The 26,536-nt window shown below is 38.8% G+C and overlaps 2 protein-coding genes across 18 annotated transcripts in view; one reads left to right on the forward strand and one right to left on the reverse strand.

Moving 5' to 3' along the window:
• IQCG (IQ motif containing G) overlaps positions 1–12,344 on the forward strand; it is a 55,941-nt gene extending 43,597 nt beyond the window's left edge. For all 3 annotated transcript variants that reach the window (XM_045502402.1, XM_045502403.1, XM_045502401.1), the window contains 3 exons: positions 9,388–9,519; positions 10,246–10,347; positions 11,894–12,344. In XM_045502402.1, coding sequence (XP_045358358.1) covers positions 9,388–9,519; positions 10,246–10,347; positions 11,894–12,031 — 372 coding nt within the window. In that variant the 3' untranslated portion in view covers positions 12,032–12,344. The remainder of the gene's footprint in view (positions 1–9,387; positions 9,520–10,245; positions 10,348–11,893) is intronic.
• LRCH3 (leucine rich repeats and calponin homology domain containing 3) overlaps positions 1–26,536 on the reverse strand; it is a 148,265-nt gene that overhangs the window by 15,223 nt on the left and 106,506 nt on the right. For 6 of the 15 annotated variants that reach the window (XM_045502393.1, XM_045502389.1, XM_045502390.1 and 3 more), the window contains 2 exons: positions 22,285–22,362; positions 13,100–18,930 (listed from right to left, as the gene is read on the reverse strand). In XM_045502393.1, the coding sequence (XP_045358349.1) occupies positions 18,730–18,930; positions 22,285–22,362 (279 nt within the window). In that variant the 3' untranslated portion in view covers positions 13,100–18,729. The other 9 variants (XM_045502395.1, XM_045502391.1, XM_045502387.1 and 6 more) reach the window with 4 other exon arrangements.

Below are 26,536 nucleotides of genomic sequence, written 5' to 3' on the forward strand. Positions count from 1 at the left end.
TTTCAGTAAACAGTTCCAAATTTGTGGTGAAAGAATAGAATTTATAGATTCTATCTCACAGGACTTTACTGAAAAAAAAAAATTGGTAGGCTCTTAGGTACAGGGTTTTATACCCCAGCAATTTAAGATTATGTACCATGGTGGCACTTGGGTGGCTCAGTCAGTTGAGTGTCTGATTCTTGATTTCGGCTCAGGTCATGATCTCCCAGTTTGTGGGTTCGAGCGCCACGTTGGGCTGTGTGCTGACAGTGTGGAGCCTGCTTTGGATCTTCTCTCTTTTCCCCTTTCTCTGTCTCTCTCTCTCTCTCAAAAAAAAAAAAAAGAATATGGATCTCTCTCTCTCCCCCCTCTTTCTCTTTCTCTCTCAAAAAACAAAACAAAGCAAAAAAGATTATGTGTCATGTTACCTGTTCAACTCTTAGATACATAGCTAGCACGTGTTTAATAATCAGATGAGTTGGTGGATAGATGGATAATGGATGGATGAAGTCAGTGTTTCCTAGATATTCAGCCCAATAACACAAGTAATATATAAATACTTTTCAATTAAAATTTGAAACAGCACAGGGTCACCTGGGTGGCTCAGTTGGTTGTGTCCAACTCTTGATTTCGGCTCAGGTCATGATGCTACAGGTCGTGGGTTCAAGCCCTGTGTCAGGCTCTGAGCTGATAGCACAGAGACTGCTTGGGATCCTCACTGCCCCTCCCCTGCTCACGCTCTCTAAATAAATAAATATTTAAAAAAGTAAATAAAATTTGAAACATAGATTTTAAAAAGTGAAAGCTCTCTTAATCACTCCTCATTCCAAGATTTCTTCCACATCTTTTTCTTTCACATACATACTTGTGTATGTACCTAAGTACTTACATGTTTTTAGTATTTATCCTTCTATTTATTTATATTTGTGACATAAATGATATCATAGTATATATATTATTCCAGATTCTGTTTTTTTTTTTTTAATTTACTTTGTCTTAATGTTTCCTATAGAAGTACAACTGTTATATAATATCCCATAGAGGGGACATATCAAAATTTAGTTAACCATTCTTCTGACCATGGACATCCAGGTTGTTTCCAAGTTTTGCTATTATAACAATGGTAAACATTCTTATATGTCTCTAAATGCATGGTATATAGAAGGGCTATTCATTTTTGCATATTGCTGTAGATTCGTTATGTCCTCTCATATTAGTTTTAATGGTTTTTCAGTTGATTTGTTTAGATTTTCTAGGTAGAAATCTTTTTGACTGCAGTCAAATATATGTCTGTTTCCATTTTGTGGCTTATTGTATAGCTAGAGTGTCAAGTGTAATGTTGATTAGTAGTAGTGATAATGGGCACTGTTTTTCTATTCTTGGTTTTAATGGTATTTCAGTCAGTATTGCACATGAGTTCATGGGCATGCCACATTTCTCATGTGCAAGTTAGGGCATTCGTTGGGAAATAATGGGGCCCCAAAACTTGGAATGGGAATATCTGGATGAATTCATATGTAATTGATAATCTTGAACCCCCAAGTAACTCAGCCTGCCTTACCAGTGGAAGTAGTCTGCCCTCCAGGGTCTGAGGAGATTAGTTTTACTTTTCCTGAAAATGCTGTGGTAATAACTTCATCTGAGGCAGATGCTCACTCTCAAGGCCCAGCACAAATCACTCCTATTGTCCCAGGATCCATAACTAGAGTCAAATCTCAGCAAGTTCCAGGGATACAGGTAACTCGGATAACTATAATTCAGAAGGAAATGGCTTATACACCTAACAAATTACGAGACTTTGCTAATATATATTGGCAGAAACCTGGGAGACATGTTTGGGAATGGATTCTAAGGGTGTTAGACCAAGGAGGGTAGAATATAATGCTAGATTGAGTCATGTTCCTTGATATGGATATACTTACTAGAGATTGTGGATTCAGTGTGATAGCTTGTGAAGCTGGAGGTGACTTTTAACAGTTGCTTTAAACCTGGATTCAACAATGGCCCACATTTAATGAGGTGGAGATGCCAGAACTTTCCTGCTATGATTTGGAGGAGAAATAGGAATATCAGAGTGAATTTGTGTGATCTACAAATCTGTCGCTGAACACCTATCTATACCTGTAACGAGTTTCTGTGAGACATTTCTTCCTAGAAGACACTCCTATACGAAGGCATTGAGAAATACATTAGTGAGGGGAGCACCTATATCCTCAGAAAGGTCTTTGGTTGCTTTCCTGTGTAGGCCAGGTAAGATCACGGGTGATGTCATCATTGAAATGGCTTCTCTGGTTTCAGTGGGGAGGATGGGGCCCTGGAGTGCCAGAGGACATGTGACAGCACTTCCCTGCTAAAGACATGTGAACACATTTACCATGAAGGGTAGCAAGGATATACTGGAAATCAGAAATGCCTTTGCCCATAGGGATATTTAGCAATGGCTAATTAATCGTGGTATCCCTAAGAGCAAAATTGGTGAGTAGCCTGATAAAGAATTACTTGATGTATATAACAGAAAGTCCAAGTCTAGTAGCCAAAACCCTGATTTGAACCACCACAATGAAGAGTCATGGTTTTTCCTCTGATTTCCAGATATAAGTCAATTCAAAGACCAAAGCCCCTTAATTGAAGGGGACAGGTCCCCCTGAGGATGAACTCTGCAGCATTACTGCAGGCGTAGACTGCGAATCTTCCTCTAAGCCTACTTACTCAAACGGAACTGTGGCTATTTGTTAGAGTTACTATGCACTGGAAAAAAGAAAATATCCAGATTTTTTCAGATTACTGAGCATTGGCTTTGAACTGATATTAACTCCTGGGAACCCAAAACAGCACTCAAATGGTCCCTACTCAAAATGAGGGATTATAGTGCTCAGGTGATAGATGGAGTCTTAAGTCTGATGGACTCTGGGCCCACTTGTTCTGTGGATCCACCCTGTGGTTATTTCCCCAGTTACTGAACGTATAATTGGAGTAGACATACTTGGCAACAGACAGAATTTCCACATTGGCTCTCTGACCTATGGAGTAAGGGCCATTATGGTAGTAAGGGCCAAGTAGAAGTCTCTGGAACTTCCCCTCTCTGCCAACACAGTAAATCATAAGCAAATGCTGTGCCCCTGCCGCAACTGCAGAAATTAGTGCCAACAAAAAAAGACTTGAAAGAAGCAGAGGTAGTGATGCTTATCACATTCCTATTTAACTCAGCTGTGTAGCCTGTAGAGCTGCATGATCTTGGATAATGACTGTGAACTGCTTTAAGTGTAATCAGGTGATGACTCCAATTGCAGCTACACTTGCAGATGTAGTATCTTGACTGAAGAACTTCTTCGAAGGCCACTGGCATTTGGTAGGCACCTATTAACCTTAACTTGAACAAAGCCTTTGCCTCTAACCCAGTGTGAAAAAACGTCTGGAAGTAATTTGCTTTTACCTGGCAGGGCCAACAGTACACCCTCACAGGCTCACATCAGGGCCATGTCAGTTCTCCTGTTCTCTGCTATAATGTGGTCTGCAGAGATACTGCTTGCTTTGACTTTCTATAAAGCACTGTAGTTGTCCACTGTGTTATGTTGATTGTATCTGATGAACAGGAATTGGCAAGGACTTTGGATGCCTTAGTAAGACATATGAATGAGAAGGTGGGAGAGAAACTATTTTTGGTACCAATTTTGTAACGTGGTTCAGTTAGGTGACAGAAACCACAGCAGTAATTTCAGCAGGGAACACTTAACAAAAGAATCATTAACTGATAATAAGGGACTGGCTACAAAGAAAGGATAAGAGAACTCTAAAGAACATCTTAGGGCTGAAGGACAGTATCCAAGGAAGAAATAAACAGAGATGTTTGCTTTGTTGCCTGGGGTCAGAGCAGGATCATAGCTAGTGGGATAAACCTGGCAAGCAGGAACTGTGGGCTGATTGGTAAGCAAGAATCCTCCTGTTGTACCAATAAAACTTGTTGGTGAACAAGTGGCATAAATGTCCCACACACATGCTACTGCCAGCCCTGCCCCAGGAACAAACGATGAAGCACAGTGGAATCAAGGAGCAGCTCCCTCCCTCATGTCCCTCCAGCGACCTCTACTGACAAAATTTAGCATTATGCCAGCTGGCAAAAGAGAACTGTTTACAGCAAGCATCCAGGTTGACAAAACTGGCTGGTGAAGGATGCATTTTAGAGTTGAGAGGCAATAAATTGATAACTGGCATGAATGGGGATTGTATGAAGTGTACCCTGTAGGCTTATGGTAGATAAACGTTTATCAAGTTAAGGAAGTTTCCTTTTGGTCTTGCTGAGTTTGTTTGTTTTTTTAAATCTAGAATGAGTATTCAAGTTTTATGAGATGGATTTTTTTCATCCATTGAGATGATACGGGCTTTTAATTTTTTAATAAAGTAAAATATATTAATAGATTTATTGATGTTGAGTCATTTTTAAATTCTTGGGATAGGGGCACCTGGGTGGCTCAGTCAGTTAAACATCCAACTTTTGCTCAGGTCATGATCTTGCAATTCATGAGTTTGAGCCCCGTTGGGCTCTGTGCTGACAGCTTGGAGCCTGGAGCCTGCTTCAGATTGTGTCTCCCTCTCTCTCTGCCTCTTCCTCCGTTCACACACAGACACACACACACACACACACACACACACACACCCACTCTCTCTCTCTCTCTCAAAAATAACATAAAAAATTTCTTTTAAAAAATAAATAAGTTCTTGAGTTAAACCCTACTTGTTCTTAATATATTATTCTTTTACCAGACTGCTAGATTGATTTGTAGATTTTTATTTTGTATTTATATATTCCATAAACAAGGTTGACCTTTGGATTTATTTTTTGGTGTTCTTTACGTTGCTATCAGTTATGCTAGTTTAGCAGCTTGAGTTGGGAAGCTTTCTATCTTTTTATGCTCTGAAACCTAAAAATATAAATAAAGCAAATAGATTATTATCTGTTCCTTCAAACTTTGGTAAACTTTAGTCGTAGACAGTCTTGTCTGGGTATCATCTTCAAGGGGAGAAGTTTGGCTACTTTTTAAATTTTTTAAATGATTATTGATGTTTTCATGTAAAGAGTCTCTTTTTGAGTCATTTTTGGTAACTTATGCCTTCCTAGAAATGATTTGTTTTATCTAAACATTTCATTTCAAATTTATTAGTATAAAAATATGCTCCAAAGTCTCTTACAATTTAAAATTTTCCTTTATTTCTATAGTTATCATTTTCATCTGTATTTTTAAAAAATTGTATCTTTTCTCCCTTTTTCTTGCTGAGATTTGTCAAACTTTTGACCATTTTATTGGTCTTCACAAAAACTCTCTTTTGGCCTTATCGAGCAAATCTTTTCCCTTTCACATTGGTTTTTGCTTTAATTTTCAGTAATTATTTTCTTATACTTCTTTCGAGCTTATGTTGCTAATCTTTGTCTAGTTTCTTAAAAGCTCAATTCACCTATTTCAAATTTTATTATTTTCTACTATACACATGTAACCCAACATATTTTCTGACTACTGTTTGGCTGCAGTATACAGGTTTTGATACATAATGCTTACGTTGTCATTTTTTTCCAAATAATTTTTTTTTTAATTTTTTTTTTCAACGTTTATTTATTTTTGGGACAGTTAGAGACAGAGCATGAACGGGGGAGGGGCAGAGAGAGAGGGAGACACAGAATCGGAAACAGGCTCCAGGCTCTGAGCCATCAGCCCAGAGCCCGATGCAGGGCTCGAACTCACGGACCGCGAGATCGTGACCTGGCTGAAGTCGGACGCCCAACCGATTGCGCCACCCAGGCGCCCCCCAAATAATTTTTTTAAGTGTTTATTTATTTTGAGAGAGAGAGAAATAGAACGTGCATGAGCACGAGTGGGGCAGGAGCAGGGATAAAGGTATAGAGAGAGTCCCAAGTAGGCTCCGTGCTGTCAGCACAAAGGCCGATGCAGGGCTCGATCTGACAGACCCCAAGAGATCATGACCTGAGCCGAAATCAAGAGTTGGATACTCACCTAATTGAGCCACCCAGGTGCCCCTTCCCTTCTAAATAATTTCTAATTTATTTATTTCTCCCCAACATTTTATTATTAGTATTTCCAAACATACACAGAGTTAAAAGAATTCTACAGTGACCACCCAGTAGTGGTAGATTCTACCATTAACATTTTTTTCTTGCTTCATCACAGATCTATACATCCTTCCTCCATTAATCCACCTTACCTTTTTCACGCCTTTAAATAAATTATAGGCATTATAATTTGTTATTTCCTTAACCCATGAGTTATTTAAAAGTGTATTTCTTTTTTTTTTAAAGTTCACTTTGAGAGAGAGCATGCATGAGTGGCAGAGGGGCTGGGCAGGGGGAGAATCCCAAGCAGGCAGAACATAGCAGTTTGATGCAGTCATGTCTTTAACATCTTTCTAACCCTTATTAACATATTTTTTAAAGTTTATTTTGAGAGAGAGAGCTTGGGGGAGGGGCAGAGAAAGGGCGTGAGAGAGAATCCTAAGCAGGCTCTGCACTGTCAGTGCAGAGCCCTATGGGGGGCTTGATCTCATGACCCTGAGATCATGACCTGAGCCAAAAGCAAGAGTAGAAATCAAATTGGTTGCTTAACTGACTGAGCCACCCAGGTGCCCCTAGGCTTTCTATTGCTTACAGCAACACTTTGAGGTCTACACTCCTAAAACGTAAGATTAGTGCCTGATGGAATCTGTTGAGCCCTTATTTAGGCTTAATATATGCTCAAGTTACATGAATATTCCATGGGTATTTGAAAAGAATGTGTATTCTCTGTTAGGTACAAGTTTTGTATAAATGTCTAAGTCTGTCCAATTCTTCATATTATTACTTATTTTGATTTACTTGGGCTATTAATTTCAGAGAAGTGTGACAGTCTCCCAAGATCATTGTGGACCTGTCAATTTCTTTTCTTTTTTTTTTTTTTTTCAACGTTTATTTATTTTTGGGACAGGGAGAGACAGAGCATGAACGGGGGAGGGGCAGAGAGAGAGGGAGACACAGAATCGGAAACAGGCTCCAGGTTCTGAGCCATCAGCCCAGAGCCTGACGCGGGGCTCGAACTCACGGACCGCGAGATCGTGACCTGGCTGAAGTCGGACGCTTAACCGACTGCGCCACCCAGGCGCCCCTTATATTTCTAATAATGTTTGCTTTATATATTCCAAAATGGCATGAGTATAAAACTTCATAACAGTAATATAATAATAGAGCATGTTTTTCTCAGTATAAAATGTTTTTCTCTTATTTAATATTTTTGGCTTGAGTTCTGTTTTGCCAGATATTAATGCCAAACCTGCATTCTTTTTGCTTTGATTATATAGTTTTAGCTGTGGTTTTTATAAATACTTCATAGATTGATTTTTAAAAATCTCCTATTTTGATAGGGAAATTTACCTCAATTTGTTTTTATTGTAATTTTTCATTTGTTTCTACTTACTGTTTCCATCCTCTGTTCCCTGCTTTTCAAGCTTTGTTGTTTCTTTCCTTTTGTTGGAATCATGGCATTTTTATTGTTCAATTTCTTGCTCTCTAGTGCAAACTTGTTATTTGCACACCATTTTCACAGTTTTATAATATCTGCATACCACCTGCATTGTACTGTTTTGTACATAATTACTCACCTAAACAACTATATCAATTTATTTTCAATTAAGATTTTTATATTATTACTATGAAAGAAAAACCAGTACCATTTGTCGTAAGTAGAAATCAAAATAAATAGAAGTACAATAAATACCAAATGATGTGATTACATTTTAGCCAGTTTTTCTTGCCTGCCTGGAGACTCTTCTCTTTTTGTTAAAAAAAGAAAAAGGGGCACCTGGGCGGCTCAGTCAGTTAAGCGTCAAACTCTTGGTATCAGCACAGGTCATGATCTCATGGTTCATAAGATCGAGCCCTGGGTCAGGCTCTGGCTGGCAGCGTTGAGCCTGCTTGGGATTTCCTTTCTGCCCTCCACGCTCACTCTCTCTCAAAAAACAAAACAAAACAAAACAAAACAAAACAAAAAACTTAGAAAAAAACTGGGGCACCTGGGTGGCTCAGTCAGTTAGGCTCCAACTCTTAATTTTGGCTCAGGTCACAATCTCATGGTTCGAGTTAGAGCCCCAGTCAGGCTCTATGCTGACAGTGCGGAGCCTGCTTGGGATTCTCTCTCTCCCTCTCTCTGCCCCTCCCTGTCTCTCTCCCTCTCTCTCTCTCTCTCTCAAAATAAACTTTAAAAAATGTGTTAACAAGAGTTAGAAAGATGTTAAAGACATGACTGCATCAAACTGGTATGTTCTCTTTAACTTAATCAGAATGATTAGTTGAATCATATTTTTTAAAAATCCCATGTAAGTGTACCACCTAAAGTCTCCTTCTTGAGGTACTTCAAGTATGTGACCTAGGGGTTTGGAAGTTACACATTCTGTGCTTGGAGTGGTAACCCTTAGCATTTGAACATACATATTTATACTTTACTCTTCTTCTTAAGTCTAGTTAATACCTGTATCTTCTTGTCTTTATTAAAGCAAAGCTTTCACTTACCTCTTCTTTTCCTCTTCTATGTCCCATGGTGAAATCATTCCTTATATGTTGCCTTTCTACAAATGAGAGAAGTGAAGCTTTAGAGAATTTAACTTATTTGAGTGCCAGAGTTGGGAGCTGAACCTAGGCAGTCTGCCTTCAGAACCTGTCTGTGCTCCTTCCATGAGACTACACTGCCTAATTTGGGATTTTAGTTAGATTATGATTTAATTTTAAAAAGTATATTATGTAGCTTAAATATACATTTTATTGTTTCTCCCACATACTATCTCTTTCATTTTACTTGGCTAAAATATACTCTTGAGCAACTCTTTTAGAAAGACCAGTTATGTTCTTTGTTTCTGTCACATTTGAATGCAAGGTTGGCTAGGTTATAGAATCTTAGATTCACATTGATTAGTTTTTAGGAATCTGAAGACATTGTACCCTTCCCAACTGGTATTTACTGTTATTAATCAAAGAGATGTCTGATGCCATCCCTTATCCTTCAGAATTTTCTACCTATCTTTTATTCCTTCCCAATTTCCCTCATCCAGACACCTGGCAGGGCCTCTTCCCCCTATTTTTAAATTGAGTAATCATATTAAATATACAAATATTAAGCATATAGTTTGATGAACATTTACATATATAAACTCCTGGAACCACCACCACCCAGATAGCACATTTACAACATTCCAGAAATTTCCCTCGTGCCCCCTTCCCAATCAAATAAAGCAAGCCACCCCTAGAAGGAGCCACGATTCTGACTTTTACCACGAGAGAAAAGTTTTGCCTGTTCTTGAACCTTATATAAATGATTTCATACAGTATATAAGGTTTTGTGCCTGGTGGAGCCATGTTTTAATGTTCTTTCCAAACAGAAACTTGAGGAGAAGCTAGAGTTCTGGATGGAGAAATTTGATAAGGACACAGAAATGAAACAGAATGAACTAAATGCTCTCAAATCTGCTAAGGCCAGTGACTTAGCACACCTTCAAGACCTTGCAAAAATGGTAAGGAAACAGTCTTGACAGTGTAAGACTGAGCACCAAGGAGTGGGTGGTAGCCGAGCTATAGTAGGTGGGTACTGCTGTTTCTGGTGACAAAGTGGAGGTGTGCCTGTAAATCACTGAGAGGCTATCCTGTGATGATGATGGTAACAACATCGATGATGGGGACAGTGATGGCAGCAGCTAACACTTACATGGTGCTTGCTCTGTCCCAGGCACTTTACTAGTATTTCACATTTATAACCTATTTAATGCTCACAACAACCTCTTTAGATACTAATTTATCATTTCTATTTTATGGTCTCTGAAGATAATCTGTAAATTATGATTTTTAAAAAGCTCTGATTATGGTTTCATCATTGAATAAATGTAAAATTTCCCAAATTTCTCTTTTAAAAGGTGGCTGCTGCTGTTTGTATGCGTACATTCTAGGAGCTAAAAAAATTACATTATTTTGAGGTCACTAATCACACATCAAGTTAGTATTTCATTTTTATGCAAGACTATGCAAATTTGAATTATTCAAACTGAAAAAACGGGGGGGGGTGACAATTATAAAGTTAATATATGAGTATTTACCATTTAGGAATCCAGTAAACTTTTTTTTCTTGGGTTTATCTTTAGATTTGGCAAGCTTTATGTTCAAATTTTATATTAAAAGTGCAGGGCTGGCTGGGCCACACCTTGTCAAGACAGTCTTATAACCTACGATTAATGTCTACTTTATAGATAAGGGAGTTTGAACAGGTCATCATTGAAGATCGGATAGAAAAGGAGAAGACCAGGAAGAAGATAGAACAGGATCACTTGGAACTCAAGAGCGTCTTACAGGTAGAAAGCCAGAACTGACATCTTAGGGCACCTTCAATCCCATAGCTGGCCTAACACTGAGGAACACAAAGTATCTCTCCTTTGTTATGAAGCATGGATGGGAGATCTGTAAGGAAGCATGGCTTTTTGTTATTATTGGAATTTGACTATAGTCCTCGGTGCAGGGAGAGAGCTAACATAGCAAAGGACACATCCCCACCTCTTAATCAGGGAGGAAGGTGGTGGTTAGCAGGGGAAGCTGGAGCTAGAACTTGTGCCCAGAGGTCAAATTTAAGAATGCTATTAATAATCGAAACAGCTCTTGGAGGAGCCTCTTGTTCTTCTTCTTCTTTTTTAAATTTATTTTTTCAAGTAAACTCTGCCCGCAGTGTGGGGCTTGAACTCAAGACCTGAAGATCAAGAGTCACATGCTCTACTGATTGAGCCAGCCAGGTGCCCCTAGAGGAGCTTCTTAAAATTCTATTTATAGAAGTTAGCCCAGCCTATCTTCTAGGTTCTGATGAGCTATTTTCAAAAAAGGTATAGGGAATAAAGAGCAGTTTAGAAAAAAAAGATTAACATTAGTTTTATATGGACTTGTGAATATTAGTGATGTTGAAACTGGTAGGTCAGATTCTGGGGAATATTTTCAAGCAAAAATAACATCAGCTGGATCCAAACTGTTGTTGAGAGGATTGCCCTGCTCTCTGAAAGAGGTGTGTCTGCTGAGAGAGATCCTACAGTGTGTAAACAGTAGTTTGTGATGTATATTATGGGGTAGATTAAGAAAGTAAGCTTTAAAGTACATTCAGAACCAGGCATCCAAACCCAAATATGAGCTTTCCATTAGGAGAGTGTCAGATGTACAGTTAGCAAGGATTTATTGAGCTTCTATGGTGTTTCCTGTTTGGCAGGATTCTTTGATTTACAGCAAAAATGTAAAGACTAGCTGAAGACCACCTTTGTTTTCACTAATGGATTTGCTTCCAGTTTTTAGGGCTTAGTCTGATTTTGAAGTAGCGCAGACCGTATTCAGAACAGTTGTGTCTATGACTAAAATATTCAAGAGAGCTATCGAGATCCTTTTTGGAAGAGGATCCCTTAATCAGTCCTTTAATCAATCACTGAAGCCAAGAAATGCACCAGGGAGCCTATTGAAGCCATCTAAATTATCCGTACGTTTTTGACTGAACGCTTACTTTTGCCTGTGTCCCAGCTAACATCCCTGTTGGATCAAATGGTTTAGATGTGGGGAATTTGGCCATTCATAAAGAGAAACAGTACAAGGGAGTCAGGTTTTTAAGTGTAAAGGAAAAGACTGGCCTTATCAGATTCCTTTTCTTTATTTTCAGTCCTTGAGAACTTTAGATTCTGTGGCTTAAGCTCTGGGTCCTGCACCGCAGGGCAGCATTGCTGTAGGTACAGCAGGCATGGCCGCTTCCATGTTTCAGACAGACACCGTTCTTCAGACAGAAGTAACTTTAGGAAAAAACAACTCCCTTCTGCAGAAAGGATGCAGCTTATCAGGCAAGCTATAAATTGTACTCACTCCCCCTTTCTCTTCTAGCTCCAGGCCTGGTGGCGAGGCACTATGGTACGGAGGGAACTTGGTGGTTTCAAAATGCCTAAGAAGGACAAAGAGGATATCAAGGATTCCAAAGGTAAAGGCAAAGACAAGAACAAGCGGAGAGGCAAGAAAAAGTGACATTCTCCTGCCTTTTCCTCTGGTATTCTGGAGCTGGGAAGGTGGACTTGAAAACATTTTACCAGCGCAGAGAACTCATCTACAGGTTGTTTCTTATTTGGACATTTCCAGGTGCTGCCTGGTGTTTTCACTTTGCCTGTTGTATTAGTTTGCAAACCCTGAATTAGGACTATACTGTTGACTTAGGGCTTCTTTTGAGAAACTTTTCGTGGGAAGTATTTCTAGGAGGCTTATGAAGATTCTTCTTGCTCTTTCTTACTAGAAAAAAGTCAAGGGCTTAGTTATTGTGATGCATTAAAACTTCAGTAATTTCTGTAATGTTCCTGATTCTATCATTTGTCTACAGTGAAAAAACTCTTTATGAGCAAAAGTGTTCAGTCAGAATTCCAAGACGATGCTTATAAAGCGTCTAGCATAATATAGACACAGTGAAGTTCCACAGGTTGGTTCCTTTCTGCCTTTTAGATTTGTTATCACTTTAGTGTTTTTGTTGGGGTGGCAGTGGCATGAAATATGTATCTTACTATAAGCTGCTTCAGCTCCTTTTCTGGGAAATAGGTAGGGATATAAATTATAAATTAAAAAGATAAATAATGAATTAGAATAAACAGATACGAGATGTTAGGGTATACAACCCACACACAGTAAAGGTGGGGGACACAGGCCTGCTGGAAGACTAGCTTGGAGAGATTTTCGATCATGAGACACCAGGGTCTATGCCTGCTTTGCTTCCTCAACAATTTTCACCTTGCAGGATATTAAGACTAAAACAGTAAGGATAATCCAAACAGAATGTCTTGAGGTGCTAAAGCTTTCCCTACAGCATAGTTGGTAATTTATGAGAGAAAAGTGTCCAAATATCACATGTATTTCATGAATTAAGCCTTATATGTGATTCCAAATATAGGGAAATACTGATATCTGTACTTCCTTAGAGTAAAACAAACAAACAAACAAACAAACAAACTGATCTCAAGGGCCTGTTATGAGGACCCAGTTTCTACTGATGTTCCTTCGGGGAATTAAATACCCTTTCATTTTAGCCAAGGAAATCATGCTTTAGGTATGAACATTTTCAAATCAGCCTTTATTTCACGCTATTGAAGTGTTGGCTTTTATTTTAATGTCAACATGTAAGGTGGCATACAGGCAATTTAAAATAACATACATGATATTGACATATTTATACTTAGAACTTATGCATTATATTTACAGACACACAAATATAGGACAATGTTTTACAAAATCTTTCACTAATTACATGTTTACAACATTTTCAGAAATAAAATGAAATCTGCTGTAAACCATCTCACTGCAATACTTATATAAAAAGGGTTCTAAATATCCATGTTTTCCTTCATTTCTATAACCATTTTAAGCGCTTAGTTGTTAAAAATTCATCATACTCGTCAGCACAGTCACACATCATTAGTCACTGCTGAGCTGTAGCAAGTAAGAGAAATCAGACTCCTCGATTAGCTGTAAGGCTGTATTTTAAAAAGCTATTAAAGAAAGTGACCTGCTAAGAAGCCCCCTACTCTGTTCTAGCTAAATACAAAGGCCCCTCCGCCCATAAGTTATTTCCAGAGACCTGGCTGACTTACGATGTCCGTAGCTGGCAGGGGCCCTGCTGGGTGGGCACTTTAGCCTTTTCTCTGTTCACACTTCAAGCACTGGGCTGGTCACCGCTTCAGTAGGAAGCTCACAAATGGTCAGGTGGAACCGTTACAACATCGTCTTCATCTTACACTGCAGTCTAGCAAGGCTAAATGTGAAATTTTCTTTCCAGTTTTTTTTAAGTACATACAAAACACTGAATACAAAAATTTTTCAACAAAACCATCATGAAATGTTTCTGCATCTTGACAAAGGAAAGAAATTCAATATGCTTGATTATTTTTCTTTCATTATCAACCAAAACTGTACACAATTTTTTTCTAGCAACTCAAATATAAATTTGAATTAGTTTGATAAGAATACATTAATAAGGTTTCACATTATGTGTGAAATGTGAAATAAGTGGAAATTTCCATTTATTCATATGGGATAATTAGTTGCAAATGTCCCAAATGTTGTATTATGTATGTCTTCTGGGGTTATTCTTGCATAGTAGGTGACAAAACAGTCCTGTTCTTTGCTGAGTTTCAAATGACTTCTATTATTCAGAGATTGTACTGAGGTTTAATGTTGACTAGAAGGAGAAATACCTATAATTTAAAAATGCACACAAATTCTAAACAAGTCCCAATTGGTGGGTATGTTTGGAACTGTAAACATAACGGGGTCTGGCTCTAAACACTTAAAAGACATTTTACTTTTGTTCTGTAAGAACAGTGAAGGACTGGGTTTTGAGCTCAGATGCTTTATGTTCTTTAATATTAAACTTGGACAAAGTGGTAATGTTCTGCTGAATTTGTTTCCCTGTGAGAACAGGGAGAAAACATTATTTTGACCGGATACTCCATGATTTTACTTTTAGACGCTGCATTCACGTGATAGAGAACATTTTGCTCAAATGCATGCATTGGTAAAGTAAATCCAGAACAATTCACAACCCCGGATAACTAGTATCTTCACTAAGTCTATTTACCCGGTTTATAAAGGCAGTGAATACCAAAAGATATGCTGACAACTAAAAGGGGTTCAAAATACAGGGTAAGAAAGACCCTAGTGACTTAAACCTGAACAAAGGCTCCCAGCTTTGTTACATGAGATCTTGGGCCCTTTCACTTGGCCCATGATTGAGTAAAGAAGGCACGAGTGGTAGAGTTAGATGAACTAGATACACAGCACGCTGTTTTTTAAGATGCCACAAGTGGCTTGATTCAGCCACGGAAACTGGCTTGATTCAGCCACGGAAACCAGCTGTTACCTGAAAGAAATTAAGAAACTTGGTTTTTCCTTTATTTCCTTTGCTTTGTTCTCATAATCTTCCATTAGTCAGGGAGCCGGAAGTGTATTCTGCTGTGGGTGGAAGGTGTGTGCAGGTCCAGGTATCCCGGGAGCAGCATGGGGGGAAGAGGATGGGAGGGCTCAATACAAATGGTGAGTAGTGCCTGTTACCAGCTTAAGGATTTGGAACCTGTGTGGAGAGTGCTGTTTATAAAGTGTGGAGAATAGCAGGATGTCACACAGAACCAAGCTTTAAGTGGTGGTGGCCAGTCTGCGTAGGGGGGTGGCCTATGACTCTGGCCTTATATACAACTTAACTCTCTGAAATGGTTTTACTACATAAAAATCTAGGCCTTCTACATTATATTTGTTCTGCCTGGACATAAGTATTCTGTCCAAAAAACCCAGTTCTGTTATTTTTGTCTTGCCTTGCACAGACAGTCCAAATAATCTTAATATATAGCTTCTGATTTTAAATGTGGCTGACAGAGTGGAGTCATTACTCCCCACATCATACAAATATCTAGCTTGAGACAGTGGTCTCTACCACATCTGTTGAAAATGCAGATACCCAGGCCTCGCTTTAGACCTACCAAATGAGACTCTGCATTTTAACAAATGCTCCAGGAGATTCTAATGAACAACCAGTTTTGGAAACCAGAGGACTCCAGAAACAGGAAACAGGTAAAGATAATAGCATGTCTGTGCTTTCAGGGGAGCTAAATAGCCTTTTGAGGAGTTTCTTTCTGGTATGTGAGACAAGCCTACTCTCTAGGAAAGCACAGCCAGTTTAGGCTTCAGTGTTGCGTTCTCAGTAATGACAGAATTAAGTTTCATTTGTGAAAACCAACCGTGTCTTCCTAAACAGTTCAATGGAAACGAATATAACCTCCCCTAAAATGGAGGCATGAAGCAAAATATTCCTGTTAGGAATCATGGAAACAGTCCTTTTTAAGAACACTTAAGAGCTTTGTTTAAGCAGACGGCTGGCAGCAGCAATCGCGTCCTGCTCCGGTTTGGCCAGGCCAACGCCCAGGTGCTGGGGGTCCTTACACAGCAGATGACGGGTGCTGCTGCTTGGGGGGGGCAAGTGCCAGGAGAGCCTGGACCGTCACCGCAACCTGGCTCAAACCTTTCTCTTCTAAAATGTGGAGAGGCAAACATAATTGGTCCTGAAATGGAACGACGTAACATAAAAACAAACAAAAGAGAAAACAGGATGAACATCAACAAACTAAAAAGAAAAAATAAGCATCTCTTCTCTCCCTCATAATAGTCAACTGAGATATGAAGAGTCAGTCTGGGAAACTCGCCTCTGTTAACAGGAGTTACACAGAGATGGTACCTGACACCGTCACTTTATTAAAACAACTAAAAGTACAAACGGACCATTTTGAAAACTGGGGTAAGGACAAGTTACATACACTTCTACATACAACAGAGGATAACAAAATACTATGGAGTAAAAGCAACATCCTTCATTCCTGATACATAAAAGATCAATGCAGATCAATAAAATGAGGTGGAGAAAATGGAAAAGCAGTTCCAAGTTACCACATGGCTCAGGCCTGACAGATAGGACACTGTAGGAGAAAGTGCTCTGGAAATCATACACCAAAGGAACGCAAGATAGTTTCCTGCCAGAAGCCAGACTGCTTGCAGGAAGGATGCCCACCAGCTGTGTTATAGAAGAAATGGAAGTATTTCATATCCTGGTATTTAATGGATTAAATTATGCTGGAGATCTATGATGTGAGTTTAGTCAGGAATACCTCAATCACCATATATTTGAAAAGTGTTTATATGTTTGCTTAAGGAAGTTAAAAACTTCTACTGTGTTTGCCTCATTAACGTTTGGTTAAGCCTTTCTTGAGAGAGAAAAAGGCAGGGTTTAAGGATAACGCCTATCATTGGTGTTTCTTTTAAGATTAAATATTCAGAAAAACAGACACTGCTCTCACAAAGGACAGAAAGTAGAATTCTGGTCCCACTAAAAAGGAGACTACACATATTTATTAAAAAAGATAACTGGACTTTTCAATGGCACTTACTGTATTATTAGGAAGTTTTACAAAATTAGTTGCAATAAAAAATATAACATTTATTTTGAACAGTTATTGGTACTTGCGCTTAAAACTTTAATACTTATCCTGATAAAACAAGGTAATTGCAATCTTTTGACCTTATAAAACTACCAACTCTGTATAAATACTTTGAGTACCACTGCCAATACAGATGAACTATTCTAAAATGAACCTGCAGGGTGTTTTGCTCTTGGGGAAGCATAGTTTCTCTGAGGTCAATGCCCTGATCCCTTCTCCATAAGTACCCCACACTGCTGCCTGCGGTTTAGACATTCCCTCAGAGGCTTATGCTTTCCAGATGCGCATTTACCTGCCAGCCAGCTTGGAGGGAACGCTGTGTGCTCTGAAGAGAATGTACAACTACCCCCCTGCAAGACCACGTGTTTTATCTTCTAAAGGGACAAAACTCCACAAAACCGAATGGTCTTTGACTCCGAGACATCTTAAAAATAGAACAAAGCAAGCCTTCCAAACTCTGGAAGGCACCACTACTATATAAAACTGGTTTTCAACACAGTGGTCAGGTCAATATTTCAGCATTAATAGTAAACAGTTTTTTAATGTGTTAAAGAACTGTCCCATTTAATATGTAAGAAAACCAAAGCAATCACACCCTCAGGCTGACTTCTACAACAAGGTGTTTGTTATGTTTCCTGCAATTCCCCTTCATATTTGAGTTCAGTAGATTCCTGAATGTTCAGAAACCCTATTTATGAGAACTAGAATCTGAATGCAATCATGAAGTAGTTTCAAGCATTAAGGCCAGCAGCTTACATATTTAGGACATCCTGAAGACGATAAAACTCACTGCCTTGGGTACAGAGCAGAGACCGCTGCCTGATACTTTACCTGTTCTTACTGTTCAGATACAACCTCCTGAACAGCCTAATTCAGTACAAGTTCACCTATTAAGATGATTCAAATATACTGTAAATTACATAAATTTCTATTTTAAATTATAAATAGGGTTCTAGAGGTGAAGCTAGTTCATTGATAACAAACACAGTAAATCTGGACAGGTGCCTACTCCTGAAAGGTCAGCTCCAGACCATCTGCTTGTTGTGGACTATTTTAAATGTACACACTGGGCTCAGAATAGCGATCTAAGGAACCTACCTGATTTTTGGACTGCACATTCTGATCAAATTAAAATTACCAAGACTAAATGGTCAGTGCTTCCAGATGTGCAGACAGCAAATGGTTACGTGGACCTGTGCCTCACAATACAGGATACCGCAGGATTTTCGGGCACAGATCAATGCAGATCTTAGTGACCAGCTGCCTCCTCAACTGGAGAGGGTGCAATTATTTTCTTTATGAGCAGTTGTTGAAGACGTTGGAAAAATGGCCACTTGGGAATTTTATATCCTAAGTCATATTATATCCTAAGTCTTATTCTAAGAGCAGGTGCAGGATTGTATCAGAGGCACCTCAGCACTTGTGATAAGAGGAAAAAGGACACAGTCCAGGAGAATGGACAAATCACCAGGAGAAAAAATGCTGGTGTTCTGCTCTGTTAGCAATCATCAATGCTTACTAATGTGATGGACTGTTCATCTGGACATATGGGGACAGGATTTATCTCCTTTACTGGTTGGCTGTTTGACAGCCAAAAAAAAAAAAAAAAAAAAAGCACGTATGTAAATACTTGGTAACAAGAAACAAACCTCCTTTACCAAACACAGGAATGAGGTGGAAAATCACTGGAGTGCAATCTTTCAGCTAGAGGGGGAAGATCCCGTAATAAAGCAGACAGAGAGTTAACATTAAAGTACAATAAAATGCCACAAAACCCAAAAGCTGGATAGACAGAGAGACAAAACTGGATTCTTCTGAATGTGCCCCAAGAGAAAGTAGTGTTTCAACAGTTCTTTTAACGCTGAGGTTTAGCTGAAGGATGTCAGAAGGGGAACAAAGATTGTCCTGTCCAAAGTGTGAGCAGGAAAGGAAAACAGAAAAACAAAGTCAGTGGTTCAGAAATACAGATTTCAGTATAGAATTCAATATGATCATCTCAGTCGTACTCACAGAAACACATCCTAGTAACATTTTTTATTTTGAAGAATGAAAATAAAATGCTAAAAAACAAAACCACAAACACCCCTCTTTGTGCTGAGCTTGCTTTCACTACTAAACAGCAGAATAAAACTGGCTTGTTGGTGACCAGTACGAACACTCAGGAAACTGAACAGAACTGGGTGATGTGAGGCCTACAAATGGTGAGTGAGGTCTATGCCAGGCAACCTCTATCCAGACTCATTTTTCCCTATTAACAAAAAAAGAATGGGCCGGAAAGCAGGTCCAAACCTGCACGTGGGCTGAGGAGAGGTTAAGTGTTCAGAGAAAGCCCCTCCAGCTCATAGGTGAAGAAATTAAGTAAATAAAAACACAATTGGACTGGAGAACAGGAAAATATTCTTTAACACATAACATATAGTAATTCTAGGACGTAAGATACTGGACTCAAATAGACATTTTTATCACCCATTATAGTTTTCTGAATGTAACATACTTAATAAAAGTATAATAATAAAGAGAATACCCACATGCCCAGCCTTATCAGAGGTTTTCAAGAGTCACCTTATTCTTTAGAGTTTCATTCACAACTCATCAACACTTCAAAAGTTATATTGAGAAGGGAAATTGTTCACCTTTATACATATTCTCTGGACATAAAATCTGACAAATATTTGCAATATTAAGTTTTATGTTATACATTTTCAAAAGTGACATTACAAGTCAAACAGAAGTGGGGGTATTTAGGTAAAGATCAGAATGCCCAGACATAGGGGAGGACAAAGGAAGAGGAAGAGGTACAGGTTTCTTCTTTCCTCCTGGGGCAGAGGGACCTGAGGTTAGTTCGAACCTATGAGTTTCTGTATTTATTCATTTTCCTTCACTCTGTTTTAACCAAATGACTAATTTTTTAACAGAAGCAGCATCGTAACAGGAACCCATCTCAAAGTGGTAGTGGTGGTAGTGATGGTGGTCGACACTGGGGTGGAAGGCAGAAGCAGAGAGGAAGAGGTGGCCTCCGGGATTGTCCACTTCCTCTTTCGGGTGGGGAGACTGAGAGGGAGGAAGGATGTGTCAAGAACCTCAGTCTAACCACCCTGAAAAAATACCTAGTCTTTTAAATTTGTATTTTTTCTGTCTCCTGCCTTCAAACAGCACAGCAGGAACAGGGACAGGCTGGCCCACAATAAATACTGTTACCCATTGGTTGGCAAATGCTGAATTAAATGTACACTTTAAGGCAGACTATATTTTGCTGATTGTTGGCAGGTACATTCTGAAAGAATCTGAGCGTATGACTTGAAATCTGAGACACAGGGTGGTTCTCTAAAGCCCAGAGGACAGGTACAATGACTGTAAAAGTGCTAAACAGCACTTTTAATAGGTCTGATATAGGCCAAGTCTCGAACCTGTCTTGCTGTTTGGGGATGTTTCCAGTGCTCTTCTCTCTGGGTATGCGGTGCCTCTTTTCAGTTACTCTTATCCTCTCTCGGGTTCCCATTCCCTGCACTAACCCACACCACATTCTTTTGTTCTAAGACATGTGCTATGGCATTGGGGCAGGTCCTGGGCATGCTTGTGTAATGTGATGATTAGGTAGGAACATCTTCAACAGACAGAAGAAAGCACTGACCATTACTGTGCGTATACACACTAGTATTAGAATATTAGGACCTGCTTATTAATATGGAGAAAATGCACACTATTTGCTTAGAAACCTTATTGATGCTCTCTTACTATGTTTAAAAATGGTTTGTTCTAAAAGAGATGATGAGTCTAGAAAACAATATGATATAAAAATGAAAAATCTGCTTTCATTTGTCCACAGGAACAAAAACAGGTTCTTGCTAACTACCAAAAATGTAAACTTAGGTTCTTTTTGTAACTCGGGTTTGAAAAAAAAAAGCCCCAAAAGAAAACAGTGAAAAATAACTAGCAGAATTACAATCTACTTAATCAAAGGGGAAAAACAATCATGGGAACTGACTCCAGCTAATGCTCTACGGCGCTGGACTCTTTCTCTTCCACTCTGCAACACGTACAAGAGCTGAGGGAGAAGGCCGCCCACTGGACAAGTGGTGCTGTGACCGCCTCAACTCAAGGTAACTAAGAGAGAGGAATGGGGGCCAGGTAAAGAGAGAGTCACTGTGATGAAACCTGTTAGGACAAAGGGCTTAAGTTCAAGAGAAATACTGGAGTTGAGTCAGGGGCTAATCCTGGGGTTCTGACAGCTTATTAAGAAAGTGATAGAAAAAAGTCATGTTTTTCTTCTTGAAGGTTGGATACCAGATATGATGACAGGAACTATAAGGATTATGGTTAATGAAAAAAAAAAATCAAATAGTACCAAGTTGTTATTTCTTTAAATGTATCTATGTCTCATGTCATTAAATATAGTTTTTAAGAGTACCATGCTTAGTTGGTTTAACACAATTGTTTTAAAAGCATAACTGAATAACAAATGTATGAAGTTCATGTCTCTTAATTAATTATATCTATAGAGCTTAACTATTTGTACTATTTATTAAAGGGCAAGGAAACTGTAACTGAGGAACCTGGAGACAATAAATCTCAAGAGCAGGACAAATCCCTAGAAATAGCCTCTTGTGTGCTACATTCCAAAGTATTAGAGCTTAGTGGAAAAACCAGTGAAATCTGAATCAAGTCTGTCATTTAGCTAACAGCACTGTCCCTGTGTTTGTTAGTTTGGATGACACACTATGTTTATATAGATGTTAACAGTACACGTAAAGTACACACAGTAACTCTCTGTGCTTTTTGGTAACGTTTTTCTAAGTCTAAAATTATTTCAAAATAAACATTTTTAAAAAGTATTAAAGTAAGTGTTCAAAAACCTGAAACCAACTGGAGCATTCTCAGTCTGAGATGCACTCACTTTGAAGCAGAGACTCTTGTGGATGAAGATGTATACAAGTCCAACAGCAAGTAGGAATGTTTAGGAAAACAGAGTAACGATTTTGATTATTTAGCATGAATTACTTATTACAATAAATTTAAATTTATATGTGTATTATTTTTTTGCTCAGTCCTTGGAAGTAATTAAGGAAAATTGCTAAGAAGTATACTGACTGACTCTAGTAACACAAAGTCATGTTAGTAGTCATCAATGTGGTTCAGAGCTAGTCCTCTAAGATTTTAGATACTTACACTTCTGAAAAATTTTAGAAAAATAATACTGAAGTCTGAGATGGAGAGATGGCAGCGTCATTTAGGCAATATAAAAAATGTTAAATTTATTACCTGAGGTACACCAATTTTTCTGCAAGCTTCTAGGAAATTCTCCACATTCCGCCTGCATTTTGCCATTGTTAATTTAGGCTACAAAGAAAGGAAAATGTGGTGTTATTACCAAAGTTTTAAAAAATTTCTTATTTTAAAAATACTCTTCTCACAATTCCTTCATCAATTCAGCACTCTAGACCATAGGGTCAGCAAACTTTTCCTTAAAGGATTAGATAATAAATCTGTTAGTCTTTATGGCCATATGATCTGCTAAGAGCTTGAAAGCAACTGCAAACAATATATACGCAAAAAGGTGTTCCAGTAAAACTTCGTTTACAAAAATAGGTGCTGGCCTTGGACCACAGTTTGTCACTCTGTACTTTAGACATTTTACTTTGATTTTTGTAAGGCAAGTGCTAAATACAGAGAAATTTTAGGGGGGATAGTTGTTTAATTTTTTTGCCATTTTAAAACAATATACAGTAAAGAAAATATGTAGGAATAGGAAGGAAATTACCCACAACCTCATCATTCAAATACAATCACAGTCAACACTTTGGTTCATTTTCTTGCAGCCTTTATTAAAAGAAGATAATTTTCTAAAAAAAAATTTTTTTTTAATGTTTGTTTATTTTTGGGAGAGCGAGAGAACGAGTACAAACGGGGGAGAGGGGGCAGAGAGGGAGACACAGAATCTGAAGCAGGCTCCAGGCTCTGTGCTGAAGCTCAGAGCCTGACACAGGTCTTGAACCCACGAGCTGTGAGATCATGACTTGAGCCCAGGACACTTAACCGACTGAGCCACCCAGGTGCCCCTAGAAGAAGATAATTTTAGAAAATCAATAGCTTTTGCTCAGACATATGTTACAGATGCATCATGTGTCTACTCAATGGTAATATGAAAAGTTTTTAAACATTTATATTTTACTTTATTATTTTTTTTAAATTTTATTTATTTAGAAAGCACAAGCAGGGGAGGGGCAGACAGACAGAATCCTGAGAGAGAGAGAGAGAGAGAGAGAGAGAGAGAGAGAGAGAGAGAGAATGAATCCCAAGCAGGCTCAGCACCACCAGTGCAAAGCCCGATAAGGGGCTTGAACTCCAGAACTGTGAAATTGTGACCTGAGCTGAAATCGAGTCAGATGCTTAACCGACTGAGCCACCCAGGGTCCCCAAACATTTCTATTTTAAAAGATTGGACTAAAGAACCTGTTTTCTGAAGGATGAACATTTCCCATAGGAGATTTCCCTAATTTCTAATTAGTAAGTTTGTTTTTCTGAACAGATCTCTTACTAAAAACAGAGTTGTATCACATGACCTAAAGTTGTGAAAAAGTTTTTCACCTATGGGTTATAACGTAAGAAAGAAATATGAATTCCATTTCCCAGAATGATTAACAAACTCAAGTGTTCAAATTCACGGACTGGTTTTCAATACGTTTAAGCATCAGGCATGGAAGCCAAATGTCTGCACAAACTCTGCCTTACAGTTTTCACACGGGTTAGCAGATGGAAGCCTTGACCATCTCTAGAAAACTATGGTTTCATTTGTGAATACCTGGACTTTCTTCAAAGATGGAATATGATACTCCATCATGAAAAGAGGGGAAATGTGATAAATACATGATAGTGTTTGAAGCAACTATTATAATCTAAACCTGCAAGAGGCAGCAGGGGCTAGGATTGACTTTATTATAAAAAATAAAAAGGTGGGAGGGGACCCCGGGTGGCTCCGTTGGTTAGGCGTCTGACTTCGGGTCAGGTCATGGTCTCGCAGTTGGTGAGTTCAAGCCCCACGTCAGGCTCTGTGCTGACAGCTCAGAGCCTGGAGCCTGCTTTGGATTCTGTGTCTTCCTCTCTCTGCCCCTCCTCTGCTGATGCTCTGTCTCTCAATACTAAATAACACTGGGGCTCCTGGGTGGCTCAGTCGGTTAAGCGGCTGACTTTGGCTCAGGTCATGATCTCACAGTCCGTGAGTTCGAGCCCCGCATCGGGCTCCGTGCTGACAGCTCAGAGCCTGGATCCTACTTTGGATTCTGTGTCTCCCTCTCTCTCTGACCCTCCCTCGTTCAGGCTCTGTCTCTCTCTGTCTCAAAAATAAATAAACATTAAAAAAATAATAATAATAATAATGTTAAAATTTAAAAAAAAAATAAAAAAATAATAAAAAGGTGGGATGAAAGGAAAATAATAACTAAAAAAATATTTTAAATATTTTATTTTTTTTAAGTAATCTCTATGTAGACCCAACATGGGGTCTGAATTCACAACCCCGAGATCAAGAGTCATAAGCTCAGACTTCAAGCTGTATTACAAAGCTGTAATCACCAAGACAGTATGGTACTGGCATAAAAACAGACACAGATCAATGGAACAGAATAGAGAACCCAGAAACGGACCCACAAACGTATGGCCAACTAATCTTTGACAAAGCAGGAAAGAATATCCAATGGAATAAAGACAGTCTCTTCAGCAAACGCTTATTGGGAAAACTGGACAGCAACATGTAGAAAAATGAACCTGGACCACTTTCTTACACTGTACACAAAAAGAAACTGAAAATGGATGAAAGACCTAAATGTAAGACAGGAGAAAGTAGGCAAAAACCTCTTTGACCTTGGCCGCAGCAACTTCTTACTCAACACGTCTCCAGAGGCAAGGGAAACAAAAGCAAAAATGAACTATTGGGACCTCAACAAAATAAAAAGCTTCCAAACAGCGAAGGAAACAATCAGCAAAACTAAAAGGCGACCGACAGAATGGGAGAAGATAGTTGCAAACGACATATCAGGTAAAGGATTAGTATCCAAAATCTATAAAGAACTTATCAAACTCAACGCCCAAAAAACAAATAATCCAGTGAAGAAATGGGCAAAAGACATGAATAGACACTTCTCCAAAGAAGACATCCAGATGGCCAACTGACACATGAAAAAAATGCTCAACATCACTCATCATCAGGGAAATACAAATCAAAACCACGGTGAGATACCACCTTACACCTGTCAGAATGGCTAACATTAACAACTCAGGCAACAACAGATGTTGGTGAGGATGTGGAGAAAGAGGATCTCTTTTGCACTGCTGGTGGGAACGCAAACTGATGCAGTCACTCTGGAAAACAGTATGGAGGTTCCTCAAAAAATTAAAAATAGAACTACCCTATAACCTAGCAATTGCACTAGTAGGTATTTATCCAAGGGATACAGGCATGCTGTTTCGAAGGGACACATACACCCAATGTTTATAGCAGCTCTATCAACAATAGCCAAAGTATGGAAAGAGCCCAAATCCAAATGTCCATCAATGGATGAATGGATAAAGAAGATGTGGTGTATATACACACACACACACACACACACACACACACACACACACACACACACAACGGAGTATTACTTGGCAATCAAAAAGAATGAAATCTTGCCATTTGCAACTACGTGGATGGAACTGGAGGGTATTATGCTAAGTGAAATTAGAGAAAGACAAATATCACATGACTTAACTCATATGAGGACTTTAAGATACAAAACAGATGAACATAAGGGAAGCAAAGATAATATAAAATCAGGGAGGGGGACAAAACATAAGAGACTCTTATGGAGAACAGAGGGTTATGGGAGGGGTTGTGGGAGGGGGGATGGGCTAATTGGGTAAGGAGCATTAAGGAATCTAGTCCTGAAATCATTGTTGCACTATATGCTAACTAGCTTGGATGTAAATTAAAAAAAAAAAAAAAAAAAGTCATAAGCTCCACCAACCTGAGCTAGCCAGGCACCCCAATAATAATTTTTAAATTTCAAACTGAAAAACTTTCAAAAAGGTCCAGAAAGAGGATAGGCATTAGGTTTCCAGGAGAGTACCCATTCTTTCCTATGCCAAGTTCTTCTATCATCGAAGTAAAAAAGTCTGTTTTTTTGGCAGTGTCTGAGTGGCTCAGTCAGTTAAGTGTCAGACTTCAGCTCAGGTCATGATCTCACAGCTCATGAGTTTGAGCCCCACGTCAGGCTCTGTGCTGACAGCTCAGAGCCTGGAGCCTGTTTCAGATTCTGTGTGTCTCTCTCTTTTTCTCTCTGTGCCTCCCCCACTTTTATTCTGTCTCTCTCAAAAATAAATGAATATTAAAAGAAAATTTTTTTAAAAAGTGGTTTTTTGTTTTTGTTTTTTTTAAAGAGTGAAACAGTAGAATCAGGACCTACTTAACATAAGGAGGAAAACAGCATGGGGGTTCAAACTGGCTAATTCAAACTGGGGCTGGGCTCCTTCATTC

This window comes from Leopardus geoffroyi, chromosome C2 (genome assembly GCF_018350155.1).
Source record: "Leopardus geoffroyi isolate Oge1 chromosome C2, O.geoffroyi_Oge1_pat1.0, whole genome shotgun sequence".
NCBI classification, from domain to species: Eukaryota; Metazoa; Chordata; class Mammalia; order Carnivora; family Felidae; genus Leopardus; species Leopardus geoffroyi.